The sequence below is a fragment of the Talaromyces marneffei genome, chromosome 5, assembly GCF_009556855.1.
Source record: "Talaromyces marneffei chromosome 5, complete sequence".
Lineage (NCBI taxonomy): Eukaryota > Fungi > Ascomycota > Eurotiomycetes > Eurotiales > Trichocomaceae > Talaromyces > Talaromyces marneffei.
This window is the reverse complement of record NC_072352.1, coordinates 2,108,623-2,122,561: the sequence shown is the minus strand read 5'-3', so window position 1 is coordinate 2,122,561 and position 13,939 is coordinate 2,108,623. Positions and strand designations below refer to the sequence as shown.

Below are 13,939 nucleotides of genomic sequence, written 5' to 3'. Positions count from 1 at the left end.
ACAATCAATCCGCGGATAACAATGTAGAGCCTATCTGAAAAATGCAGTTCTATTAACTATGTAGTAGAAACGCCAGTTCAAACAAAGGAAATAGATCATATTGGGGTCTACATATGGCGAAAGTTATGTTTTACACTTTTTAATCACAGAAACAAAAAACAAATCAAGACTCGACTCGTAGACATTGCAGACGAGCCTCAGTCTCCATCAGCTATTCTACTGTTAGCTATATACCATTCAGTCGAAAATGTATCAAGAGAGTAAACGTACCTCTACAGCTTGCTTTACTTCAAGCACGCGTCGCACATCCGCAAGCCAATCCTTGCTCAATATCTTGGCCCAGCCCTGGAGTGTGTTCATTTCCCGAGCAGCTGCGTCAAGGTTTCCTTCCTCTAACAAGTTCTCTGTTCGCACAAGTACACTCTCAACATCGTCACCGTCGGTTACAGCATCGCGCTTGAACATGACTTTGCTCAGAACGAAGCTGGCGGCGTGGCTGGCAATACCTGCATCTTCGGGAAGGAGGCTGGCCTTTCGGACTTCGCCGGCAACACGACGGAATCGTTCGATGAGCTGTGAGGACGTAGGGATACCGCGCTGATAGGCAGTGGGGTTGATGGATGCAATGGCGGCGGCCACGACTGGGTCGTCAGCAGCAAGCTCTTTGACAGCAACGAGCTCGCGAATGAAAGGTTTGGCAGAGGTAGCGCCTTCAAGAACTGAACGGACAGCGTCAACAGCGACCTGGAGTTGCTGGGTCTTGAGGTTGCTTTCAATGACATCGCTCCAGTCAGTGGTGAGTTTCTCAAGCTGGTTAACGTTCGCAGTCAACTCGCTGATCTTGCTGAGACGACCATCACGTTCCCGCTCGACCAACTCCTTAACGTCATTCAAGTATTTGCGGTTCAACTCAATTGCTTGCTCCACAAGCTCGTTCTTCAAGCGTTGCTCAGCCAGCTCCTGTGCCCTTGAAAGCTCTGTCTGAATCTTTTCTTGATATGCGCGCACAAGCTTTTCTCGCTCAGCTTCGAATTCTTCACGGAATTGAGCGGCTTCCGCGGCACGAGCCTGTTCAATTTGCTGCATGAGCTTCTTGGCGGATTCATCGAAGAGTGCATGTGCCTTTTCAACTTCTTCCTTGGCCGCCTTTTCAGCATCAGCACGCAGAGAGCTGATCTTTTGGCCAATGGTTTCCACCTCCGTGCGGACTCTGGAGACTGGGGCTGCGTATTTGGTAGCAGCACCCTCATCAGCGCCGATCACGGTAATTATATCGTTGAATATCCTAACAAGTTCCTGGACCACGGGTTCATCGGCACCTTCAACTTTGATCAACTCAAGAGTGGTGGGGGTAGCGATGGCAGGGGTTCTGGGTTCTTCTTTGGGCGCTGGAGGAGCAGCCTCTTTTTTAACGGGAGCCTTCTTCTCGGCACTTTCTTCCTTTGCCTTTATGACGGTCTTGACGGCAGAAGCATCCTTGGACGCGTCAACAGCGCTGTTGTGGGGTCCTTTCTGAGTCAAGCTAGCACTGTCGGACTCTTCCTCTGAAACCTTCCAAGACAGCCCGCTCTTGCTAGGAATAGTGACCCTTTGCGATTGCTCCTTGTGAATGGGAGGAAGACGGTTGCTGTGTCTCGTGGCATTGGGGAAACGACGGTAAAAGTCGCGTTCCTCAAAGTAAAGAACAGATTCTTCACCGTATGGTACGTATTCGGTGAAAAAGTCGTGGAAATTATCCGACTTCAACGCCAGGAAAACACCACCACCGTAAGCTATACCCGATGTAAGGATGAGATAGAGGAGGAATCGTCGAAAACGTCCTGTTTTCTTAGGTGTCGGGGGTGGAATTGGGCTGCTACTAGGGGTTTCCACTGGTGGCTTAGGTGGTTGTATAGATGATGGTGGAGAAGTTTGGACCTGCGCAGTTGGTGTCGCCGTAACTGGGTTAACAGTCTGCGGAGGGATTACCGACTGCGATTCGGGAGAGACCGGTGTTGGACTGGTTGGTGGGACATTCTTATGGTCTGCAAAGTATCTCTATATGACGGACGAAGTGTTAGTAGTGCCATTGAATGCTTCTATGGAGTCGAGGGTCTGGTACCTGGCCAGTGATGATGCGGTTACTTGCAATGGGATTCGCGAGCAATTGCGTCGCGGTTCGCTGTCTGCTCGCAGACAGCAGCCGAGTCTGACTTGACAATACCGAGTAGCGCAGCATGGCGGGCTGCCCTCCCTGATGTCGGCTGAGTGGGTGGTAGATGGAGGGAGTTGTTGTGGTAGGTATAATTAATGCGAAGTGACGGAGAAGAGAGATGCATTTTACGATCTGCTCCGAGAGGGCTACGATTGGCTGCGGCTGGTTGGCGGGCGGGTACTTGGGTCCTCAGACCGGCTGTCTGTCCCGAGCTAGACAACCACGTCGGTTTTCATATTCAACAGAGCATAATAATTCATAGCAACAACTGCTTCCAGAATTATAGTATGTTATTGAGTTCGCAATTAAGTACAGCAGCTCTGACAACAACTGTCCGAGCCATCAATAACGACCGACAGATCTAGTGAAGAGGATGCCGTGGAAAGCATTGTATGAAATAGGGATAAGAAATAAGAAAATAGCTCGAGTAGCTTGACAAAAGAAGAAATCTGACCAACAATAGGTATAACGACGCCTTCGGAAAAAAAATGAACAGTAGACATAAAATAAGGTGAAATACAGCAAGAAAAGGAATCAACCCGTCAAACAGCAAGATAATCGGCCTAGATTCCACCGGCCTAAGTTTCACTGTGAGAAGCAAGCGAGTCAACCGATTACGTGTGCACTAAGATGGAAAGATGCACCAGAGGAAAGAAGAGGGAGCTGAGGCAAGCCAGATATGGAGTAGGGTTATTGTGCCTGCTTGGCTCCACAGAATTAGAGCCCTAGCATAGCCGCAGCAACTTGATAGGGTATGTACTATGCATACATATCGCAGGATGTTTCAAGAAAGGAACCGGATCGTTTGAAGAGCAAAAAAAAGATAAATTAACAACTGCAGCCGTTGGCTCCCTGGGTGCCGGCAGCCTCCGGTCGGAGATCGACACCAGGTCTGGCGTTTGTTCGCAAGTTTCGTGGTCCGGCTTGATCAAGCGGCAACTTCTTTGCAATGGCAGTAAACAGTTCCTTAACGTTGGTGTTTGTCTTGGCCGAAGTCTCGAAGAAAAGTAGTCCAGCTTCCTTGGCATATGCCTCCGCGTCGGCAGTCGCGATAGCACGCTTGTCGGGGTTCTCGGTAACCAAATCCAACTTATTTCCGGCTAAAGCGATAATAATATTCTCGTTCGCTTGACGCTGCAGCTCCTTGACCCACGATTTCGCCTTATCAAGTGATGCCTAAAAGAGATAAGATCAGTCGACGTTCGCAAGGACAGGACTCCAAGGTATAACAAACCGATTGTGTGATATCATAAACGACAACGGCGCAGTTTGCATTCCTATAGTACATGGGGGCCAACGACTTGTATCGTTCTTGGCCTGCTGTGTCCCAGATTTCGAACTTGACTGTTGTGTTCTCGTCCAAGGAGATTGTCTGTGTTAGGAAGGCTGCGCCGATCGTGGATTCTCTGTAGTCATCGAATTGGTCCTACAAGCTGTTAGTTCCATCTCATACCATAGCAATTATATTAGGAACGCTAACCTTGACAAATCGGAGAACCAGTGAACTCTGTTTCGAAGTCATGATTAGCATATGATAGTCGCCGACCGAACGAGGAAAACTAATTTTACCTTTCCAACGGCAGATTCTCCTAAAGACGGACTCGAATTAGTTAAGAGTTTCAATTATGACTTTAAAAAAGGGAGACCAACCGAGCAAGACAAGCTTGAACTGGGCGAACCTCGCGCCGGGGCGACCTCCAACTGGTGCTCTGGCAGCCATATCTTCGGTATCTGGACGGGTGATATTTTTTGTTCAAGAATAAAACGAATGAAAGTTCCCCAGCTTCTAATGAGAGAACCTTATCTTATTTGCGTAGTCGAGAGGGATAGGGGGTGTGTGGTGCAGGCGTGGTTGAGGTTAGTTGAAATGAGGGAGTTGATGGCGGCCTTGTCTGTTTCTGGGTGTATATGCTGGGAGTGGCCCGCGGATGACGGAACTGACGATGGAGGTTCCACGATGCACTAGCCACGGCTGCACTTAGCATGTGCCACTGTGGCACATATAACCAACCTAGTCGCTTAGTCATGATCCTAGCTGCCTGCCAAGTTCCTGGGCTGGACACTCTCAGAGGGACAGCCTAGGTAACTTCATAACATACCTGTCGTCCATTTGGCTGGATTTCTCTCTTTATCTTCCATTACAGCAGATAGCTGTCGACACTCGCTTGATTCTATTCTAAATCTCCGCCAAGTCTGCATTGTCCATTGATGCGGCGATACTCATTTTAATCCCTATTGCCGATTTCGTCTCCGCTGTTTATAGTGCATCATGGCGCGCCCAGTACTACCGTTCAAGGATATCAACCTCCATTCCTCTCCTTCTCACTACGCTTTTACCTCACCCTCAACACCGAATGCTCCGACTCTGGTGGTGGACCGACCGAACGGCGACTTGCGTCTGAACGATGGTATTCTCCTTGGCTCAAAGCGAGTCTCTAGCATTGCTGGAATACTCGGTATTATCAAGCTGAAACTAGGTACAAGATGACTTTCCACGATCGCATGATGTAATCGCTGATTCTCTTTCTTTGCAGACAAATATATTATTGTCATTACCAAGGCACAGCCGATGGGCCGTCTCCAAGGCCATATGGTATACAAAGTTGTAGCGACTGAGTTCCTACCTCTCCGCGAGCGCCCGCTGCACGACAAGGATGAAGATACCTATCTGGCTCTCTTGAAGGACTTGATCCGAACAGGGCCAATGTACTTTTCGTATTCGCTCGACCTCACAAACACCTTTCAGCGACAATCACAGAGTGACCCGAGCACCCCGTTGTGGAAACGAGCCGACGACCGCTTCTTCTGGAATCGTTTTATCCAATCCGACCTTATTGACTTCCGTGTTGGTTCCAGTGATACGACCGGAACAAAATATAATCAGCAACCTGGCGTCGATCCCTATATCTTACCTGTTATTTTCGGAATGCTGCGCATTACGCCTGCAAGGGTCAAGAATACCTCCTTTACCTTTGCTTTGATTACACGAAGATCAAGACATCGAGGCGGCACTCGCTACTTCTCCCGAGGCATCGACGAGAATGGAAATGTGTCCAACTACAATGAAACTGAACAAATTGTGATCCTGAACGATACTACTGGCGGTTTGACCGGCTTCGCTGGTGGTCAGGGTTTACCCAGCGGGAAATCCGAGCAGCCCGGTCGTGACTTGCAGGTCTTTGCGTTTGTTCAGACGAGAGGAAGCGTTCCCGTTTTCTGGTCCGAAGTCAATAACCTTCGTTATACTCCGAAGCTCCAAGTCAGGAGTGTTGAGACATCCATTGAGGCTGCACAAAAGCATTTCGCTCAGCAGATCCAATATTATGGTGAGAATTACTTAGTGAATCTGGTTAATCACAAGGGCAGAGAAGAGCGAGTCAAGAAGGCATATGAGCAGTTGGTCCGAACGCTGGTATCCTCACCAGGGGAGACGTCTGAACAAGACCAGCCACACACCGACGAGAAAATACGCACTGTGGAATCTGCCCAGAGAAAAGAGCTCCTGGACCGCATTCATTATATTTACTTTGATTTCCACAATGAAACCAAGGGTTTACAATGGCACCGGGCACAACTTCTTTTAGATCGGCTTACAGACGGGCTCATGCGCGGTGAATACTTCCGAGGCATTGAGAGTCCTGGTGATGCCAATGGGCGCTTAGAAGTTCGTACTCAGCAGAGTAGTGTTGTACGAACCAATTGCATGGATTGCCTCGATCGTACGAACGTTGTACAGAGTATGCTAGGTCGCTGGACGATAAGCCGTCAATTGATGGACGCTGGCGTTCTACGACCAGGGGAGTCGGCAAGCGATGACCCCGAGTTTGAGAACATATTCCGCAATATCTGGGCTGATAATGCTGATGTTGTTTCAAAAGCCTATTCTGGCACCGGGGCCTTGAAGACTGATTTTACACGCACAGGACAACGCACGCGCGCTGGAATGTTGCAAGATCTCTCAAATTCAGTCACCCGTTACATTCGCAATAATTTCATGGACGGTCCTCGACAAGACGGATTCGACCTGTTCCTAGGCACTTATCTGCCGCAAGATTCGGCGTTGGGTAGTCTGTTGCTCTTTATCGATCGCCGGCCTGTCATTATTCAGTCTATTCCTTATCTCCTGGCAGCAAGTGTGTTTATGGTGCTGGTTGCCATGTTCACCCGCCGCCTGCCTGATGCTGCCGTATGGCCATTAAGGATATTCACACTCGTCTGGATGATCATTGGTGCATGGGCATCACACTTTATATATAGCCATGGAATGCTCTATGTAAGTTTTAAACTAATGTTCCGTCTCAGTTTCAAGCATCTAACAAATCACAGGTCAATTGGCCCAAGCTCAATACACCAAGTGCAGCTTCAGAAGGCTACCAAGATGCTCTCAACCATGCCCGCTCTGACCAGCTCATCGGCCGTTTCTTGGTCAATAAGCGACACCAACGTGGTTTCAGCAATGCCCGCTTGGGGTATTTGGAGGAAGGCAAAAAGAGGCTTGAGTAGACTTCCTTCTTCTTTGGCCGTGTGTCTTCTTCTTGAAGCATACAACTTTACCGCGACGCAGTTTTCTTTTCTTCTTTGTGTCGTGTGACTTCTATGTCTTGTAGTTACATATTCACTTCTGCCTGCTATCAGGGTGTTACGTATTTTTAGACTCATACCATTTGTTTTACGGGTGATTATTGTAATAGCGCAGTTACAGAGCTAACATAATAAATCCATGATTCATGACTATCAAATGGAGAGAATTATATAGACTCGGCATTCAGCCTTATCGGTATCGGGATGTTCATCGGCGAGCGAGCCGTTGACCGAACTCCGGAGCTCATCCCAGAAAAAATTACCTCTTCATGCACAACCTTAACTGACACCGATACAAAGCCATTATATACCCCGCCTTCTATTCTCCCTTAATATCTCCGAATGCTCGCCTGGCAACGAATCTGGAGATTTCAAAACTCTTCAACCGTATCTCGGCAATTGCGCTCAATTTCTTTTAAGCCATTCACAATGGCGGGGCGAACATATGACGTGAGTCGTATCGTTCACCTAGATGGATATGTTCGCGACTAACACAGCCCTCACTTGCAGGAAGCTATCTCGTCGCTGAATACTTTACAGTCAAACTTTGCGATCGTCAATGCGTTCAGACAGTCAGGTGGAGCTAAGAACCGATATGCCATCCCGGAAATGATTGAGTGGTGTCGGAAGATTGGCTATGAGGCACGTCTGTCCCAGCTACCAATTGGACTGTGTGTGTTAATATGCTAACAACTGTGATGTGACATAGCCATCCGACTTCAACCGTCTAAACCTCATACATATCGCAGGCACAAAAGGCAAAGGCTCAACATCAGCATTCATCTCCTCCATTCTTAACCAGTACATTGGCGGCACCGACCAAGCAACAGTCCATAAAGTCGGCCTGTACACATCCCCACACTTACGATTTGCGCGCGAACGAATAAAAATAAACGACGAGCCGTTGACAGAGGCTCAATTCGCCAGATACTTCTTCGAAGTCTGGGATCGTCTAGAGCAATCCGCAAAAGCCGCGGGCCATCAAAACCCTTCAAGTCCAGAGACGAAACCCGTTTATTTCCGATACTTGACGCTCATGGCGCTACATGCTTATTTGAGTGAGGGTGTTGATGCGGCTGTTATTGAGTGTGGGATTGGTGGTGAATATGATTCGACGAATATCATTGATCAACCGGTTGTGTCGGGGATAACCAGTTTGGGGATTGATCATGTGGCTATGTTGGGATCTACGATTGAGGAGATTGCGTGGCATAAGGGGGGTATAATTAAGACAGGGGCAAGGGCTTTTACGGGGCCTCAACCTGAGACTGCGTTGGAGGTTTTGCGGAAAAGAGCGGAGGAGAAGAAGACGGAGCTTACTGTCGCTCAGGGCCAGCCGGAATTGAAAAAGGGTAGCTCGTTGAAGTTGGGGTTGGACGGTGATTTTCAATATACGAATGCGAATATAGCTGTCGGGGTCGCTGCTGAATTTTTGAGGCAGCGTGGCGAACAGGATATTCCTGCTGATATATTCAGCTCACCGCTACCGGAGAAATTCCGGACTGGATTAGAGAAAACCAGGCTGGGCGGTCGTTGTGAGACCCACCAAGAGAAGACTGTCTCTTGGTACATCGACGGCGGACACACGCTCGAAAGTATTCGCGTCGCCGGAGAATGGTTCGCATCGAAATTAGTCGATGATTCCGAGAGTCAACGACCACGAGTCCTCATCTTCAACCAACAGACACGAGACAGTGTAGCGCTAGCACGAGCGCTACATCAGACTCTAGCCGAAGTTCTTGGTTCTGCACAGCCCTTTACTCACGCTATATTCTGTACGAATGTCACATACAAAAATGCGGGTTACAGACCTGATCTTGTCAGCGTCAATGCCAATGCGTCTGAAGTCGAGAAGCTGAGCGTTCAGCACACGCTCGCCGAGTCATGGAAGGAAATTGACCCAAAGGCTGCGCCTTTGGTCTTTTCTACGATTGAGGAAGCAGTTGACTTTGTGCGTGATCTTTCGAAGAAGAGCTATGATGGAACACCTGTCAAAACTTTGGTGACTGGTAGCTTGCATCTTGTGGGTGGTTTCCTGGATGTTATTGAGACAAAGCCGAGGGAGACCGTGGTATAAACGAAGATTTAGTAGATACCCATGTAATTTTGTGAAATACAGCGTTAACTCAAAATATCAGTAATAAATCTCTCCTGCAAAACTAGGGGTGTGGCAGTTCTTCCCAGCAGTCATGAACCCTCAAGCTGTAGATCAACTGCTTCTTGGACCTCGGTGACTGATGAAAGATTTCCACCCACCATGAGCCTGTAGAGGCTTAAAGGAGCAATTGAAATGATTTTGAGCATGTGCTTGCTGGGTCCAAGATAATGGACATGGTACTCCGTACATTCTCACCGCCTTCCATTTTTGTACCTAATGCGGGGTTGCAAATTATCGTACAAACACGACAAGTTTAATCGGGAATCCTCCTATTGAATATTACCTTTTCATTTCTGAATAGTACACTTGTGAGATCTCTGCCATACTTGTTACCCGTCACAATGGCAGACTCAGAGGAATCCAAGGGTAAAGCTCGCGTACAAGACGTCACAGACGACAATGCGCAAGACAGCCCAGCTGTTGACAATGCGGAGAACCCATCAGAGACCGTCGAAGGCTCATCGAAAGAGAAGAAACCCCTGTCCAAAAACATCAAAGATACAATCGGTAAAAAACTTTCCCGTTCTTCCGAAGAAGAGAAAAATGTCACGCCCCAGATGCTCGAGGCATTACTATCAATGAACCCCGCCTTAGCCACTGAGCTTGCGAACATGCCTCACGACAAGGCTGTCGAGACACTAGGCAAAATGGATGTTGCCGATCTTCTTACAGGATTGTCTCTCGGAAAAAAGAACGTGAAGGATATGGCTTCTTACAAGTTTTGGCAGACGCAGCCTGTACCGCGATTCGATGACCAAGAGAATCTCGCCGAAGGTCCTATTAAGATTATCAATCCGGAGGAAGTTTCGAAGGAGCCGCCGCAGCTTATTGAAGGGTTTGAGTGGGTGACGCTAGATGTTGAGGATGATAAGGAGGTGGCTGAGTTGTATGAGCTGTTGTCGAATCATTATGTGGAGGATGATAATGCGATGTTTCGCTTCAATTACTCGAGGGCATTCCTTAACTGGTGCGTTTAACTTTCGACTGTTTTCACAAGTCATTATTGACATAATTTGTTTCACAGGGCGTTGACATCTCCGGGCTGGAAAAAAGACTGGCACGTTGGCGTTCGTGCATCCAAGAGCGGCAAACTCGTCGCCTCCATCTGCGGAGTACCGACATACATCCGAGTCCGCGATCAGCGACTCAAAGTCATCGAAATCAACTTCCTTTGTGTGCACAAAAAGCTGCGATCAAAACGTCTTGCGCCTGTATTGATTAAAGAAGTCACCCGCCGCTGCTACTTGCAAGGCATCTACCAAGCCATCTACACCGTTGGAATTGTCCTTCCCAAACCCGTAACATCTTGCCGATATTACCATCGACCTCTAGACTGGTTGAAGTTATATGAAGTCGGCTTTTCCCCACTGCCCGCTGGTTCCACGAAAGCGCGTCAGATTACAAAAAACCATCTCCCAAGCAGCACGGCAACTCCGGGCTTACGGAAGCTGCAGAAGAAGGATCTTGATGCAACCTATGATCTGCTTGAACGATTCCAGAGCCGCTTCCAGGTCAACCCAGCTTTCACTAAAGAAGAGATTGAGCACTGGTTGCTTCATACTGAGGCCCGTGGCGAGCAGGTTGTCTGGTCCTATGTCGTGGAGGATCCTCAGACAAAGAAGATTACAGACTTCGTCTCTTTCTATAGCTTGGAGTCGTCCGTTATTGGGAACCCGAAACACAAGGCAGTTCGTGCCGCGTACTTGTACTACTACGCCACAGAGACTGCGTTCAACGAAAAGGAGAAGGGATTCAAGGAGAGGTTGCAATTATTGGTCAATGATGCTCTTATTGAGGCTAAGAAGGTATACATAAATTTCCATGCAGAAATCCTGAGAATCTAATCTGACAAGCAACATAGGCTCGTTTCGACGTTTTCAACGCCCTCACCCTCCAGGATAACCCCCTCTTCCTCGAGCAACTCAAATTCGGCGCCGGTGACGGTCAACTGCATTACTACCTATACAACTACCGTACTGCTCCTGTCCCTGGCGGTGTCAATGATAAGAACCTTCCTGACGAGAAGAAACGTGGTGGAATGGGTGTGGTTCTCCTGTAATTGGTTCCATTTCTGTGCGTATCCTGAACATACATTACAAACACATTGGGGGGAGCATTGTTTATTACCCAAGCATTTTTGAGGACTGGTCTTGTCTTGAAAAGGAAAAGCATGGATGTTTTTCATGGTTTGGGAAATTGATTGAATGAGACATGTATTATCTCGGCACAAAATCTACGAACCGTTTAAGCGAAGTAGTCAGCAGTCAGGTGAAACGAGGCGCTGGCTTTGCTAAGGCCAATACTCTCACACTCTCAAATCATAGTAAAATTGGCATAGCTACACATTGTTAGAGAATAACTTGATTCTATAATCAATAAATGCAACTGTTACACAGAGCCATAAAGATGCAAATAAGAGGCTAAAGTCCAGACTCAATCGGTCTTATAACAGCCCCACCCCTTGAGGAATGAAGTCATTGGCCGGAGATCATACAACCTTAAATTAACCTCATCACCTATCTATCCATCATGTTGTAGTGTCTGTAACTTTTATTTCTTTATTCTTTATTCGTTTGAAAGAAAGATGTCTACGCAGAGAGTCGAATTGACTGACTGAGAATCCCGGCAAGTCAACGATTGTCGGTCGGATTTCAGGAACAGTACCGGTTACCGGTACCTATTGGCAACAAACCACCTCTTCTTCCCTATTTCCCGTAACCATACGACTCATACACCTGAGGTACCTGGATTTCGGACAAAATGGGCGCTGGTCAATCTACAGGCGGACTTGAGAGTCCTTCAACACCTGGTATGTCCCTTTCCAATAGCATGGCAGCGTCGCTTTGAATGTTGTAAATAACAGGCATCTTACTTCAAACATAGAACAGCTTAGCGTCCTCCTTGCGGAACGCTTCGCCACCAAATGCTTCACTCCCCTAGAACTCACCCATTTCAAAGACAACTTCTACTCCCGCGCTCTCGACCAAGCAGGTTTTCGGTATTGGAACGAGAAAATCCTCTCCGATTTTCTCTCCATACCCGATGGAATCTACACCAACGAAAAAGATGGCGGCCATGATGGACGTCTTGATGCGGGCCCCGTTATATTCAGGATGGTTTCGTATCTGGGCGCATTCCCTTTCCAGAAAACGCTTGCGCCCAGTGTTTTGACGTTTGATGCTATGGTGAAAGTTGTTGTGTTGTTGACGGAGAGGTATGGGAAGGTTCTGAGGAGGGGGAGGAAGGACCGGGTTAAGTTGTTGTTTGGGAGTTTGGCGGATGTTGGGAGGCCGGTGAGACAAGAGGAGCACAATAATGAGGGCTCATCTTCGACTAAAACAGAAGAGGCTAAGCAGTCATCCTCTCATGCTCAGGGCTTTTCAGTTGATGTATCTGCAAATGATGAGTATGATGAGTATGAAGACGACGATGATCTGGCGCTTGCTGCATTGGAGTCTCTCGATGCTATCGAGGTTTTCAAGCACGATCAGCGGATTGATGGGGCTGTCTACGAAGCACGCATATCCGTCGACACATTTCGCCGTCTTCTCATGTTGCTACTTGCGATTGCGCCATTGAAACCCCTCGAATCGGTCACCAAATACACCTTCAACCTGAGCTCGGAGGAGCAAGCAGCCGTCAAACGCGAGGCCGATACTATTATAGCCAGCTTTACGGAGGAAGAGATTCGTGATGGTATTAGGTATAAAAGCTTTGCAAAGACTGTTAGCATCAGCTTGCCTCATCTGTTTGATCCGTTGACGCCTCTATTTGAACACCTCTTATTCAGCAAGAATTTGGATTTGTCTAGGAAGCAAACAGGCGCATCCAATGCTTCTCCCGAATCTCATCCACCCATACAGACCCCGATTAACGAGGAGGAGCAACCAACAACTATCATGCTTCCTGGAAGCTTTGAGTCTGCAATTTTGACTCCAAGCCTGGTATCTCATCTCTCGTTCTTTCTGCCTGCCTCTTCAGGTCAGAACCTCTACAGGAGCGATATACGTTTACATCCCGTCTTCTCGACTGTTGCACATGGCGAATCTCTAACCTCATTTCAACACAACGTCTTCACCTGGCAAGCTCCATCAATCCTCATCGTACAAGGCGCAGCACCTGGCAGTTCCGGGACCCCCGACGAACTGATCACATTAGGTGCATACATCCCCCAACCATGGAAACCATCATCCTCATCTTGGGAAACCTCTCAAAGCCTAAACGATAAATCCAGACTCCCCTACCTTTTCCAAATACACCCCAAACACTCCGTCCTCCCAGGGAACCCATCTCTCCTCTCAACAAGAGAACAATCATCAGCAACAACACCAACAGTCTACTTCTCCACCACAACCGGTATCGCAATAGGTTGCGAAATTCCCGCCTCAGCACAACAACAAAGAACACACTATGGCCCTGGTGTCCCCTCGCCCCGCGAGCACCTCCAACACCGTCGTCAGAGCAGCGGGGGAAACAGTATCCACAAACAACAACAAGGCCCCATCCCACATGGAGCAGGAAGTCTAATCATCGATTCTGGTCTGGAAACCGCCCAACTACACATTTCCTATTTGACAGGTAGTACAGGCGTCTTCACACGGGCCGTCCCTCCTATACTACCCACAACAACACATATCGACATCTACAATCTCGAAATATGGGGCATCATCGAACCAGATCCCCTAATCGCAGCGGTAGGAGGAGACACCATTTCAAGGGACGCAATCTCTCAGCAACGCGCTGCATGGCAATTCGATGCCCGCGAGGCAGAGCGCAGAAAGTGCATAAATGTGAAATTGGGTAGTGGCACGGATAGTGAGTACCAGAATGCGAGGGCGCTGTTGGAGATGGCGGGAATTATTGGCGATCAGGCTCATCAGCGGAGTGGGGGGAGTGTTTGATTTCCTCGTCTACGGACGGTTTGGGGCGTTTATATGGGATTGGTGTGGTTTTTTATTTTTGATTTTAGGAGTTGGCGATGCTGGTGCGGCGGTATAATAGCATTA

At 48.2% G+C, this 13,939-nt stretch overlaps 6 protein-coding genes across 6 annotated transcripts; 4 read left to right on the top strand and 2 right to left on the bottom strand.

Moving 5' to 3' along the window:
- Positions 1 to 163: 163 nt before the first annotated feature.
- On the bottom strand, positions 164 to 2,218 carry EYB26_007089 (uncharacterized protein; the record flags this gene model as incomplete). The annotated part of the gene is made up of 3 exons (XM_054266361.1): positions 164 to 211; positions 271 to 2,037; positions 2,102 to 2,218. The coding sequence occupies 3 exons, from the start codon at positions 2,216 to 2,218 to the stop codon at positions 164 to 166; spliced, it is 1,932 nt and encodes a 643-aa protein (XP_054122336.1).
- Positions 2,219 to 3,022: 804 nt separating this feature from the next.
- EYB26_007088 (uncharacterized protein) lies at positions 3,023 to 3,914 on the bottom strand (the record flags this gene model as incomplete). The annotated part of the gene is made up of 5 exons (XM_054266360.1): positions 3,023 to 3,370; positions 3,429 to 3,620; positions 3,675 to 3,701; positions 3,764 to 3,783; positions 3,845 to 3,914. 5 exons carry the CDS (start codon positions 3,912 to 3,914, stop codon positions 3,023 to 3,025), a joined length of 657 nt encoding a protein of 218 aa, XP_054122335.1.
- Positions 3,915 to 4,463: 549 nt separating this feature from the next.
- Positions 4,464 to 6,697, top strand: EYB26_007087 (uncharacterized protein; the record flags this gene model as incomplete). Its single annotated transcript, XM_054266359.1, has 3 exons — positions 4,464 to 4,671; positions 4,729 to 6,467; positions 6,521 to 6,697. 3 exons carry the CDS (start codon positions 4,464 to 4,466, stop codon positions 6,695 to 6,697), a joined length of 2,124 nt encoding a protein of 707 aa, XP_054122334.1.
- A 507-nt stretch (positions 6,698 to 7,204) lies between these two features.
- EYB26_007086 (uncharacterized protein) lies at positions 7,205 to 8,852 on the top strand (the record flags this gene model as incomplete). The annotated part of the gene is made up of 3 exons (XM_054266358.1): positions 7,205 to 7,225; positions 7,286 to 7,417; positions 7,485 to 8,852. 3 exons carry the CDS (start codon positions 7,205 to 7,207, stop codon positions 8,850 to 8,852), a joined length of 1,521 nt encoding a protein of 506 aa, XP_054122333.1.
- A 422-nt stretch (positions 8,853 to 9,274) lies between these two features.
- Positions 9,275 to 10,992, top strand: EYB26_007085 (uncharacterized protein; the record flags this gene model as incomplete). Its single annotated transcript, XM_054266357.1, has 3 exons — positions 9,275 to 9,900; positions 9,958 to 10,738; positions 10,795 to 10,992. The coding sequence occupies 3 exons, from the start codon at positions 9,275 to 9,277 to the stop codon at positions 10,990 to 10,992; spliced, it is 1,605 nt and encodes a 534-aa protein (XP_054122332.1).
- A 701-nt stretch (positions 10,993 to 11,693) lies between these two features.
- Positions 11,694 to 13,834, top strand: EYB26_007084 (uncharacterized protein; the record flags this gene model as incomplete). Its single annotated transcript, XM_054266356.1, has 2 exons — positions 11,694 to 11,742; positions 11,817 to 13,834. 2 exons carry the CDS (start codon positions 11,694 to 11,696, stop codon positions 13,832 to 13,834), a joined length of 2,067 nt encoding a protein of 688 aa, XP_054122331.1.
- Between the last annotated feature and the right edge of the window lie 105 nt (positions 13,835 to 13,939).